The sequence below is a fragment of the Cibotium barometz genome, chromosome 19 (genome assembly GCF_041138505.1).
Source record: "Cibotium barometz isolate CiBa-2024 chromosome 19, ASM4113850v1, whole genome shotgun sequence".
In the NCBI taxonomy this organism is placed as follows: Eukaryota; Viridiplantae; Streptophyta; class Polypodiopsida; order Cyatheales; family Cibotiaceae; genus Cibotium; species Cibotium barometz.
The window spans coordinates 45119290-45132244 of NC_141064.1; the positions used below are offsets into that span (position 1 = coordinate 45119290).

General features: G+C 39.8%; 1 protein-coding gene across 1 annotated transcript; it reads right to left on the reverse strand.

Annotated features, from left to right (window-relative positions):
* Window positions 1-2334: 2334 nt before the first annotated feature.
* On the reverse strand, window positions 2335-6328 carry LOC147628653 (UPF0603 protein At1g54780, chloroplastic-like). The gene is made up of 3 exons (XM_086813857.1): window positions 5814-6328; window positions 4512-4704; window positions 2335-3344 (listed from the first exon to the last, which is right to left on the reverse strand). Exons 1-3 carry the CDS (start codon window positions 6267-6269, stop codon window positions 3097-3099), a joined length of 897 nt encoding a protein of 298 aa, XP_086669983.1. The 5' UTR covers window positions 6270-6328; the 3' UTR covers window positions 2335-3096.
* Between the last annotated feature and the right edge of the window lie 6627 nt (window positions 6329-12955).

The window sequence follows — 12955 nt, forward strand, 5'->3', positions numbered from 1 at the left end:
ATCACATAGCTCTGATACCAGTGAAAGGTCTCCATGAACCTGCCAGAAGAGAATAGGGCAACTTTCCACCCAACCGTCATATATAGGACCCTTAGTCGGCTAAAATAGTACTAGCCATCTACACATGTGAATCACCCGACTCCTGCCTAGTCCTACCTGTGTCATCCTGACATTCACCCTACTATCCATACAAGCCAAGATGGCTAGGAGCATGAAAATAACAACATAATCACCTACTTGTGGTACTATAAACCTGTTATACTACTACTCTATGTGAACCAATCACATAAACATACATCTGCTAACAACCTATAAATCTAAGCTTCTTTCCATAGATTGTCCCTTGCAACCAAATTTCTACCTTAATTATGCACCAAACCCAAAATTAGGATACACAATCAACCTAAGATTAATTATGCACCAAACCCAAAATTAGGATACACAGTCAAAATTGACACTTTCATAAAGTGCCTACAAAAAACTTGTAGAGTGCCTCGAATCCAAATATCCAAATCCAATGAACCTATGTCACACAATATATTGTCCCTTTGCTTCACTCCGAAGGGCACATCAAGATGTGCCAGTGCACCTTACTATTGTGCATGATGGTTGCTCTTGACTAGCCACTACCTTCAAAGATTTGCTTTCAAATCAAAGGGAAAGAGATGGAGTTACCCTTACGCATGTACCACTTTCTTTTCTTGTCTCTTGAGCTCTTTATGTAAATCGACGCTCTAATGTTATGAGAGAATCAGGGTGATCTTGAGTTCCTTGCAAGCAAAACACACACACACACACACACAAGAGTAAACAAGCACACAAGAGAGATGGAAAGTTGTATTTTCTTATGTTCTCTTCTCTACTCCTTGCAAGTAAACACACCCAAACAAGAGTAGACAAACAAACACATACACATACACATAAGAGTAGACAAGCACACAAGATATATGGATGACTAAATTATTAGGCACCATGTCAATTTTAAATAAGCATGCATCCATCATGAGTTCCGATGATGGATTTGCCATTAGAAATTCATGACATGTGATCTACTAAAACATGTTGTGATCCCTTCCGAGTGACCAAAAAGTCAAATTCCAAAAGTAAAAGCAACCATCATGTAATCTTCATGTGGCAAGGCTTGTCGACAAGATACAATAGTGCCTGATGGTTCACAAAGAACACAAACTTGTTGGCCAATAAATAATGTCTATACTTCTTCACAACATCATAAACCATGGCCAATCCTTTGATTTTAGTTGTTATTATAGAGATGAAATATTGAGTTATCTGCTAGAAAAATAAATAGGATAATACCACTTCTTGTGTCCCCCTTGTTGTGTGCCAACATATATCCAATAGCAAACTTCAAATGCACATGAAAGATTAGGTCCAAGTTGAAAGGTCTCAAAATGGGTGTAATTTCCAAGGCACTCTATAATTCATTATTAGCCCTTTGGCACTCTCCAATCCATTCAATTCATCATTAGCTCTTTGACGTTCTTTAGTTCATTCATAGACTATTGATAGTCTATATAATGGTCTTAGTAAATTTCCATAAAATACAATAAACTATCAATAGTACTTGATATGTCCTGTAAAATACGATAAACTATCGATAGGACCTGATATGTCCCATAAAATGTTGTACTCCCTTGTAGTTTGCGAGTGCAAGCAATTCTAGAATTAATTTCATTTTGCTTTCATCCATGGATATCCCATTTTTGGACACTACATGTCCCAATATAATTCCACGCTTTTTTCCATGGATATTCCATTTTTGAACACTAGATGTCTCAATATAATTCCATGCTTTACCCAGAGTTGGCATTTTAAGGGTATCTAGACCTTAGAAACACCTTTCTTAAGCACACAAGATAATCTTTCCATTTGGAATGAGCACAAGAGTTGGCATTTTAAGGGTATCTAGACCTTAGAAACACCTTTCTTAAGCACACAAGATAATCTTTCCATTTGGAATGAGCACATAATTTATCTATGAATACTTCCAACCATTTTTATAGATAATCCTTGAATGTCATTGTACACAATCAAATCAACTATGTAAATGTTAATGGAGAATTTGTTAGTCCAAAAGGCATATAACCCTATAAGCAAACATGCTTATAAAGACAATATTGTGTTGATCTAGGTCTAACTCCTCAATCATAACCCTAAGCTACCCAATGATCTTGATAAATACGCAACCTTCACACTCAACCGAAGGTGGATAAGTCAATGCAATATCAAATCTCAAAAGTCAACTAATTTTCATCATTTTGTTGCTGACCTTCATTTAATGTATAATTTTACTCACAATAATCTTGCTAACAATTAAATAGGAAAGCCCACCCAAATTCAAATGTGTTTTGATTGTTGGACAATCACATCTGACTCCTTGCTTGAACAAAATAGCATATAGAATCCATACTTGGATATTCTAAGGACACAAATACCATGTAGCTCCAAGAATCCTCTAGCCATACATGGGTTTTTCCATTTATAATAACGTGTACAACAAACCTTCAAAGCCGGCTCCAGATTTCTCAAGAGTTCTAGCTAATGATTATGGCAAAAAGCTAGATCTTATGAAATAGAAGGCTGATATTCAAGTATTATGCTCTTTGCTTGGGTAGAGGCTAGTATGGCTTGAGTTTACTTTAAGGGTAAGATGAATTTGCATATGATGAAATGTCTACTCACTATAAGGCTAAAGGTGATTAATTTAGGCATAAATCAATATTTCATTAAGCTAACTAAATACTGTAAAGTATATGTATGCAATGTTTTAAGGCTAAAGGTGATTAAGGAAAACTTGCAAGTGAAGGTGTCAGCCTAGGACCAAGAGGTCTTGGGTTCAAAACCCCCCTTAGTGCTTCCTTGGCAATATCGCCTATGGGCGGATAATTAAGTGTCTACGGGCGATGGAAAATCGGTAACTACGGGAGGATCTTGGGCCAAAGGCTAGTAAAAAAAGAAAAAGAAAAAGAAACTTGCAAGTCACACAACAATCAGATTCAATCAGATTATGAGGTGGCCAATTTTCATACCTTGTGAAATCTCCTAAAAAAACAAGTTAGAAGAATGCATGGGAGACTACTTCTTAGACACATAGGCATAGTATTGGGCCATTGGCACCACAAAAGCAATGACAAGCAAGCCCCCGACCACGATTGTAAACTGGCCTCGCTTCTCGTCGGTCTCTTCCCTACTCTTGAAATTTGATTCCCTCTTGTTCTCTTGAAACTTTGGGCCTCCAGGGTCTTCCAATCCATCTATGGCTGCAACAAGCCGCTTTGCAGTGCTGTAGAAGGCCTCATTGTACTTCTCATCAGTGGCCAGAACTGCAATCACAAACCGAGGTAGAAAACACCCATTGTAGCTCACAACATGGTGAAACAAATGTCTAAAAACTTACACCAGAGCATGAAATATGATAGCACTTTCACATATAATGGGCTTTTCAGCCATTGATATGAAAGGAGAGGATATATATAACAGTGGAAAATTCAGTTTTTTGCCCAAACTTAACCAAAACCAAAGTAAGATCTTGACTCCATGAGAGTCTCCTCGCAAAGCTTGAGATCTTCACCTCCTCCATGCATAGCATAGACTACATGCTATGACATCCCCACGCACGTCATGAGCACCCAAGAGTAGGTGTAGGTTAAAGCATTGAGTTCTCCAGAGGAGAAAGGTAGACTCTGCCATGATGAAGGCTAGCACTAAGCAACATGCGGATGGGGTAAATTGCTCTGCTTTGGATGGATATAATTAATAAAAACCATGTGGCTGCAACTTGGATGAATACTTCAAAAGAAGTCTGCATGTATGCTAATATGCCAGACATATATACCAATAGAAAGTTCAGGTTATTAATAAAAACCAAAGTGTGACCTTGATTCCGAGAGAGTCTACACACAAACCTTCAAATCATCAAATCTGTCAAACTTAACAAAAACCAAAGTGTGATCTTGACTCCGTGAGAGTCTACTCACAAAGCTTCAAATCATCAACTCTGTCATGCATCACATAGACAACATGCTATGTGGCTGCCCATTGTGCATGGACGGAGGATCCCCCATGTCCAAGCCTAGGCCATATGTGCAGTGCACTTGAAAATAAAGAGCTAGAAACAGATTCCTTAGGCAATCAACAGCATGCATCATGGCTCTAATGTGTACAAAGCATGGTACACGGTCCTTGACACAATAAAGGACTAATCCAAAGAATGATTACAGCATGCACCATGGCTCTAATGTGTACAATGCATGGTACACGGTACATCCTTGCCACGATCAAGGACTAATCCAAAGAATGATTACAGTAAGCATGATGGCTCTAACGTAAACAAAGCGTGGTACTTGGTACATCCTTGCCAGAATCAAGGACTAATCCAAAGAATGATTACAGCATGCATGAAAATGTCAAGTGTTATAGATCCCATATGAACCTAGCTAGCTGCACCTTAGCAAACAATAAAGCTAAAATATCAAGCCAAAGTAAAATACCAGGTAGATTTTCAGCTACAACAGCTTCCAAGACCTTGTCTCCAACTGCTTTGATAAAAGCAGGGCCTCCTGTGACTGCACCTTCCTTCTGGGTGGTTACAAGGAGGACCAATCCCTTGTTGTTGCCCTCCTCTAGGGTAGGGTACCACTTCTCAAGCAGCTGATCAGAAAACTCAAAGATGTCTGATTTGATCTGCCAAGAAAGAAATAACAGAAATCATTGAGAAGGGCATGATCAGTATAGCATTCAATATACCAAAGGAAAGTTCAATTTATTTCCCAAACTCAACAAAAACCAAAGTTCAATATGATTCTTTCAGAGTCTACTCACAAAGATTCAAATCATCAACTCCATCAAGCATAGTTTAGACTTCGAGCTATGGCATCCCCACACTCAAGTCATAAACGCCCAAGAGTACGTGCAGGTTTATGCAGAAGGATGTACTACCACAGTACATAAAACTTCATAGATAACCATCAATTGAATTTCTATAACTTCTCTAAAGGTGAAGGGCAGACTCAGCCATAACGAAGGCTAGCACGAAAGATTGACCAAAGGAAAGTTAAGGTTATTACCCAAGCTTGACAAAAACTTCTTGACTCCATGAGTGTCTACTCACAAAGCTTCAAATCATCAGCACCATCATGCATAGCATAGACTACGTGCTATAATCACGGCATCGACTCCCACAAGAGTAGGTGGAGGTTCGTGCATATAGACATGTCACTGTAGAAGACAAATCTTCATAGATGAACCATCCAACCTAGCTTTTCTCAGTTCTCCAAAGGTGAAGGGCAGACTCGTCCATGACAAAGGCTTGCATTAAAGAGATTACACACACCCACCGTAGCTGGTTGGGCAATTGCACCGCTTTGGATAGAAAGAAGTAATATAAACAAGCAGGCCGCTACTTGGATGAGGGTTTCATAAGAAATCATAATGTCCAGGTTATTCCTAATACAACAAATTATGTAGATAATCTAAATTTTCTTCTAGGATTGCAATGGCATTAGCCCTGGAGATTAAGAGATGGATTTAGCCCTCATTGAAGATAAAGAGATGGATTTGTCCCTAATACAAAATTTAGAGAGAGATGGGTTTGATCCTGGTTATTTTTAAAAAGAGATAATGTATACCCCTAACTCAAGCTTGTCCCGTTTTCAAGGAGATGGGTTTAGCGATGGATTTGTCCCTGATTAATTCAAGATTACGTGGTGGGTTTGGCCCTAATTCAAGGTCACGGGCTAGAATGAAAGAGCCCCTGATTCAAGAGTGAAGGTGGGTTTATCGAATGAGGTTACCGTGAGCTTTCGAAGGGTAACAAAGTCGATGTGGAAGCCCTTGCGATCTTCAAGGTCGGAGAGCAAGCGTTTGAGGTCCGATCGGGTAACTCTGTTGAGGACGCCTGCATCGTCTGCGACATACGTGCTCTTGGGGGGGCCATCGTTGAGAAGGTTGAACTCTGTGGCATGGGCTTCATGGAGGGGGGCCAGCTGAAGGGCCGCAGAGAGGGCCGCCGCAGCAAGACCTTTTCCCGCCAGAGAAAAAAGCCCTTCTGCAAGGCCCACATTAGACGTTCCTGAGATCTGCTTGGAACTGGCTATGGCGGACGCTCTTACCCCACTTCGCTTGCACGCAAGTTGAGATGAAGTAGAAGAGCTGATATTGCCTCTCAGATTGGGATTTTTGGGCAGAAAGCTGGAGCACGATGAAGAAGAAGGGCATGCCGGAGGGGAGAGGGTGGCCAAGGTCTCCATTGTAGCTCAGGTGAAGCGAAGTGGTGGAGCTTCATTGTTTTGCGCAAAGATGTTTTTTTCTCCTTTTGCTTGGATAGCATTCGGCCTTCGGATAACGCTTCCCAACCATGGAGGGTCCCCCCTCCCACTGAGGACACTTAAGGAAATAAAAGACCCATTGGCTCTTATGAAGGGAGCTTCAAAAAGGGGCGCCCCTGTGCTAAGCGTACAAAGAAGTCAAAGTCCATGGATAGATCTCAAGGATTGGATGAATGAAGGACATGAAGGTCTTATAAAGCAATTACATGCACACAACAATTAAGCCCTAATTCTAAGATGTTAAAATAGTTTTTGTGGCGTCAACTTATGTATCTGTGTGACATAGCAGACATTGCACGATAGTTAATGGAGGGTTTTTTTTATATATATAGTGAGGGACTATACATGTACTAAAGGATCAAATGAATAGTTGTTTAATGTAATTCATGTATGTACGTTTACATAGGGGGTTTCCAAATTCGAAATCTCAACATATATACATACAAGAAGGGGGTTTTTAAATAATATAAAAAAACTATTAAGTATCCTCCATGGGTGTAACCATTGACTTGCACTCAGCCATGCCAAATGCCTTTAGACGTTCTCTTGCATACTTTTGGTTGAAGATTCCATTTGACTCTTGTTAGACTTCAATCCCCAAAATACAAATGCATAAGCCCAAGTTCTATCATTTGAAACTATGAACTCCACATCTCCTATGTCTTTGTTGGATCTTCTCTTCATGGCTCCCCATCATTATGAGGTCGTTCACCATCTTTGGATACCAATATGGCTAGTCTAGATGTGGGTGATCATCACGGATTTGTGGATTTGCATGCACATACTTTGTTAGAATCACTCACACAGCGTATTGAGCAAAGTTTACTTGTTCTTTCTCAAAGTTTACAGACCATGCAAGAGACTCTTAAGCAGTTGGTCACTAGTTCAGGGTTTCAGAGTGTCCCGATTGATTCTCCAGGGGAATCTACTCCTAGGAGGTCAACTCAAGACATTGAAATGCCTAGGAATCAAGAAGTGGCAGCTATGCTCAAGTGCATGAAGCCTCCTATGTTCCACAGGGAAGAGAAGGGGCGTAATAAAGATGCAGTGAACAAAAGTGGATGGACTTGCACCTTTTGAAGCGTTCTCCTGATGCTGTTCCCGTGCTCGAGGCAAGTCTCATGCTTGAGAGCAAGGCCTACAAGTGGTGGATGAGCCTGAGCGAATGGCTATATCAAATAATGTGGCTGAGTACAATGCATTAATTTGGGGATTAGAAGATTGCATAAAAGATGAAATTAAAGAGGTAGAGGTTAAAGGGGATTCACAATTAGTCATCCGACAAATGAAAGGAGAATATAAGGCAAGGAGTCCTAATCTCCAAGAATTGTATAAAAGGGCAATGGAGTGAAAAGAAGCTTTTGAGTTTTGTAAATTTTTGCATGTTAACAGAAAGGGATAATCAAAAGGCTGATGAATTGGCTACTAAAACCTTGGCTTCTTTCAAAGTAGCTACTCTTGCATTAATGGATACAAGTTGGCCTGAGCTCCAAGATGTTCAACACTATTTAGATACAGGATACTTCCCTCCTAGATTGAATCCTCAACAGAAGCAAAGGCTTACAAGGAAAGCTCATCCTTACACAATTCTAGGGGATGTTCTTTACAAGCAAGGTAAGGATAAGATTCTTAGGAGAGTAGTGAGCCTCGAAGAATCTAAAAGGATTATGGAATTATGTCATGAATGTTCAGGTTACTTTGCCTCAGCCATCACAACTCAGAGGATCCTTAACATAGGGTATTATTGGCCTCGACTCAGCAAAGATGTCTATGAGTGGTACAGAAGCTGTGAAGTATGCCAGGCATATGGGCATAAGCAATTGGTTCCTGGACCCTTAAACCCTATCCCAGCATATGGCCCATTTGAAAGGTGGGGATTAGATTTTGTGGGCCCACTTCCTCGTTCCTCACATGGGAAGTATTACATATTGGTGGCCACAGATTATGCAACAAGGTGGGCAGAAGCAAAGGCAATGGTCAATAATAAAGCAGTGGCTGTGGCATCCTTTCTCAGGGAATACATATGTGCCCGATTTGGGTGTCCATTAGAAATCCTTACGGATGGGGGGAGGTCTTTCAGGAATGACTTAATTGAAGCTTTGGTGCAGAAATTAAAAATAAAGCATGCTATGTCAACTCCCTATTATCCCCAATGTAATGGTTTAGTAGAAAAAACTAATGGACTTCTTTGTGGATCTTTGTCTAAGCTAGTGGATACTATGAAGAGAAAGTGGGATGTGCATTTGCCAGATGTCCTATGGGCCTATAGGACAACTCACAAACTCTCTCTTGGTTTCACACCTTTTCAGTTAGTTTATGGAATGGAGGTATTTTGCCAATAGAATTGGAAATCACAAGCCTTCGCACATCTTTTGCACGCTTGATTAATGAAGAAGAAACACATGCCCAACGCCTAGCACAACTGGAGACCTTGGATGAGAGGCGACTTCAGGCACTTCAAAATTTTGAGGCTGCACAACAACGGCGCAAGGCAAGGCATGACACTCTCACGACGAGGAAGAAGAAGAAGCCAAAACTCAAGCAAGGAAGCTTAGTCATGAGGTATGATGGCCGTGTGGAGGAGAAACGGCTAGATAAGAAGCTTCTTCGACGCTGGGAAGGCCCCTTCAGGATAAAGCAAAAGTTCAAAAATAACACCTATCTTCTAGAGGATGCAAGTGGCCAAGAGGTTCTCAGATGTGCCAATGAGTACCGGCTAAAGATATTTTACCCTCGAGCACCATGGCCAGCAGACCCCCAAGACAAGCATGGAGGATCTGCTGGGGGGAAAGATGTGACATGAAAAATTGATATCTTTCATTTTCAATTTTGTGCATATTTTGATGGTTTCTCAATGGTAATAAGGTGGAAGCTTGTTCAAGAAGATTGCGGCGCCCACAATGGAATAACGGCGTGGTGATGCGGCGGCTTGGCGGCTATCCCGATAATAGCATTCTATCTTCAAATATAATGGTTTTACTTGATTTAGGGTGCACACATTGTAAATGCCACAAGTATGCTTGATAAATACTTTGGTATGGTAGATAGGCTAGTGATGTGGAAAATAAAAGTGGACCTTCATGCTCACATGGATTTTAATTGTATTATTAATATGGTATTCACCATAAGGCTACAAGTTGGGGAGTATGGAAGGCATGTGGAGGAGTGTGTGTAGGTGCATAATTGAGAAAGATTCTTCTAGACTGCCTACATGGAAGAGGAGAATTCGGCCATGTGTAAGTGGGATCTCCACTTACATGCCACTTAGACTTGGCTATTATCTCATCACACTTTCAAAGTCAAAAAGTCTTCAATTTTATAATCAATAGAAGACTTAGCCTAAGAGGACAATTGATGGTGACATCTACCCTTATGTCACTGAAGGGTTGAAGATTTTTATATTGTAATTTGTAACAATGGAAGAGAGGGTGATTCTCCACCTATAAAAGGAGCCCTCCTCTCCCTTTCAAATCAATGAATGAAACCTCCTCAATTGAGCATTTTATGTTATTGCCATTCTCTTATCTTTCAAACCCTTATTCAAACACTCTCTTTACATGTGAATATCTCATTTAGCATTAGCTCCTCATGCTTAACCCAATTTTGGACCTCTTTGATGATTCATGATAAGGGGGATAAGGAGTTATTATCTTGGTGGGCCTGTGACTTCTCAAGGTAGCCCTTGCCTTATTGCCGCCCTACTTTGGAGGTACCAATGGTTTTAGCGGTAATGAGCATGTGGAAAGACTTTGGGGACCATAGGTAAATCTTTACAATTGTCCACTGAGCAATGTTAACCCTTATCCTCTAGTTTGAATCATGAAGGAGATGAGAAGCAAGAGGCTATGTGAAAATTGAGGTTTCATGCAAAGAGAGGGAAGTGCAGTTTTGTGGTTCAATACCCAAATTTCAACCGATAATTACTCCTCACTTGGGTATTGATTTCTAAAATTGATCATATGGCTAGGAAGCTCTTTATATGCTCTTTTCACTCATGTAACTAATTTTTTAATCCTTTACTTCATTGATGATCAGAATTTCTCCCAAAGTTGCTAATTTTTAGGCGAATTTTGGCAGTTTTATAGTCTTGTAGTAAAATGCTCATAACTTTTCGCTCTATTTTTCATTTTTGAAAGTTTTTATATGGGCGCGAAGCTCTCTTCAAGCTCTACGCATCTATGTAATCCTCTTTTGCACAGCCTATATGGATTTAAAACTGCAATTCTCTGTGTATCTCTATTTTTATAGACTTTTTGCCATTCTTTCTTCTTAATAATGATTAATTCCTCTTAATCTCTTGTCAAAAGGCCAATCCCATGTGTCTTATTCTCTTGCAAGTAATTGCTATATTCTTTTGCTTTAATATGTTCCGTCCAAATCGCCCAATTCGCATGGATGAACCTTACCAATATTTCCCGTATGTTTCCGTTCACATAATTCTAAGTCGGAAGATTTTCTTCCAACAAAGAATTGCCTTCTTATTTGGAGCTGTAAGACTGGCAGAAATTCTTGCTTCTCCGGAGCCTTTCATCTTTCCTTCCATGAATTATGATCTCACCTTTGATGTTTATATCTTTATCTTAACTTAGGGAGAGAAAGGGAGGTGAGGAGGCTGTGAGGTTTCATACAAGTGTGTTTTGATTCTAAGAAGTGACCGAAGTCAAAACCCCAACTTCGTGTCACAGTATCAAGCTTCACCACCATCCTGGGTGATGCAAGGAGGTGCACTTTAACCACTTCACTCATTAATATTGTTTCACTTGCCCATCCTACTATAATGCACTTTGCCATCTTACCCAATTGAACAAAATGTTGCACTATGTAGTAGGATAAATTCTCCAAATCCTCTCTCTCTTTCACATCAACAAAATCTTTGTGTCACATTGCTTATGAAGATGATTCTTCATTCCGTTGTAAATGGTCAAGGAAGAAACTCTTATCCCACTTCATTATCCAATGTTCAACAACTTTGGATGAGACTCCTTCACCATCAAACCACATTTGTTCCTTCACAATTACCAAATAACATGGTACCTGCTTTTGCATCCACCTTGAGCATACATTTTCATGCTTCAAAATGTCTATGAAATACTAAAATTTAGTAGGTATTTTCACCCACAAAGGCATGTGCTTATATGCCCTCTCATACTCATGAAAGATGTCATCATCCAAACCATAAACATTGAGATAGTTTGAACCCTCATCAACACCTTGCATGCTTGTAGAAACATAAGATGGAAACATAGATTGGTTTCCTTTATTTGCATCCACTTTAGGCATAGAGGCATCCACATACTTATTCACCTTGATGATATCATTAAGAGGCAATAAGATTTTCTTCATTAGAAGATACCAATTACTTTTCTCCATACCCACTTCTTGTGAAGAAAAAAGTTTTTTTATCATTTAAACCATTGATAGCCAATGATGATGTGGATGTAGCTGATTCTCCTCGTGTGCATGGTTATTTGCCAAAGGAATTTCTTTACATAATTTATCTTGATCATCAACATTCCTATGATCAAATGTAGGCTTGTCTTGGACCTTGAATGCCAATCTTTGGTTGATGCGCTCGGTTTGCCATTATACTTTGGCACTTTGAAGATGGTCCCGAACTCCAAATAACGTGTTCTATGGCTCATTGGAATGGTATTGGGGTGTACTATCCATGTGTACAATCACTTTTGACTTGGTCAAAGTGGATGCCTTCTCTATTTTGACTTTTTTTGGGAAAAAGTCAACCATAAGCCAAAATTGCCATAATTTTACCAATCAGTGTCCAAATTTGACCAGCTATAGATTGATGGAATGCTTTTGACAACAAGAACTATGCATTCATGTATACTCTTTGACCATGTTTGACCACTAACTATCCTCTCTTTTTTAATTTCTTTGATCGGTCAACTATTGCCATTTGACCAATTCAACAATGTCCGAATCGAGTGATTTTGGTTTGTTAGGAAGCTAGTGACATATACTCTCCATCCATATGTTCAATTCCCAAAAATATCATAGGTCCACCTTCTAGTTACGTGGTGAACTTTTGCTAGCTTTGATGATATCGGAATTGGGAGTTTGACAACTTCAGAAGTAGCCCTTAGATAGTACTTAGGGTTTTGTGATTTTACAAAACCTAGTCAAAGTGTCCCAAAATCGAGTATAGTGCATCCCAATTGTAATTACCAATGTTCCCATGCATCAACATTGATTCTTGATAACCTTAAGCTTCTATTTAAGCATCCCAAACTCAATCCATAAGTAACATATATGCATGTTACGAAATTTTCGGCATAACCTCCTTTGTTTTGCAACCGAGTCTCAACTCAAATAGTGCATCCAATGCAAACCAATGTAATCACTACCAAGTGTCAATCCATTGTTAGAATAGACTCAATGCCCACCTCTTAGCATGTATCTCACTTTGATGTATAATGCACATTTGTTAGGCCCCCATTATGAGGAGTAGCCATGGTGTATATGTCTTTAGTGGGAACCCGGCTTAGACACCGATGGGGTCATTATTGTGACCATTGATGATGGTTAGGAGATGGTTAGGGGTACGAGTGTTAGCTGGGGTGACATTATGAGGAATATTTCCTAGAATATTC

Bases quoted from the DNA above. Each gene is read 5' to 3' on its own strand.
- LOC147628653 (XM_086813857.1), bottom strand. From the start codon at position 6,269: ATGGAGACCTTGGCCACCCTCTCCCCTCCGGCATGCCCTTCTTCTTCA. The intron at 4,705-5,813 runs GTAACCTCATTC...CTTTCTTGGCAG, and splicing joins TTACCCTTCGAAAGCTCACG to ATCAAATCAGACATCTTTGA. The intron at 3,345-4,511 runs GTATTTTACTTT...TTGTGATTGCAG, and splicing joins TGTAGCTGAAAATCTACCTG to TTCTGGCCACTGATGAGAAG.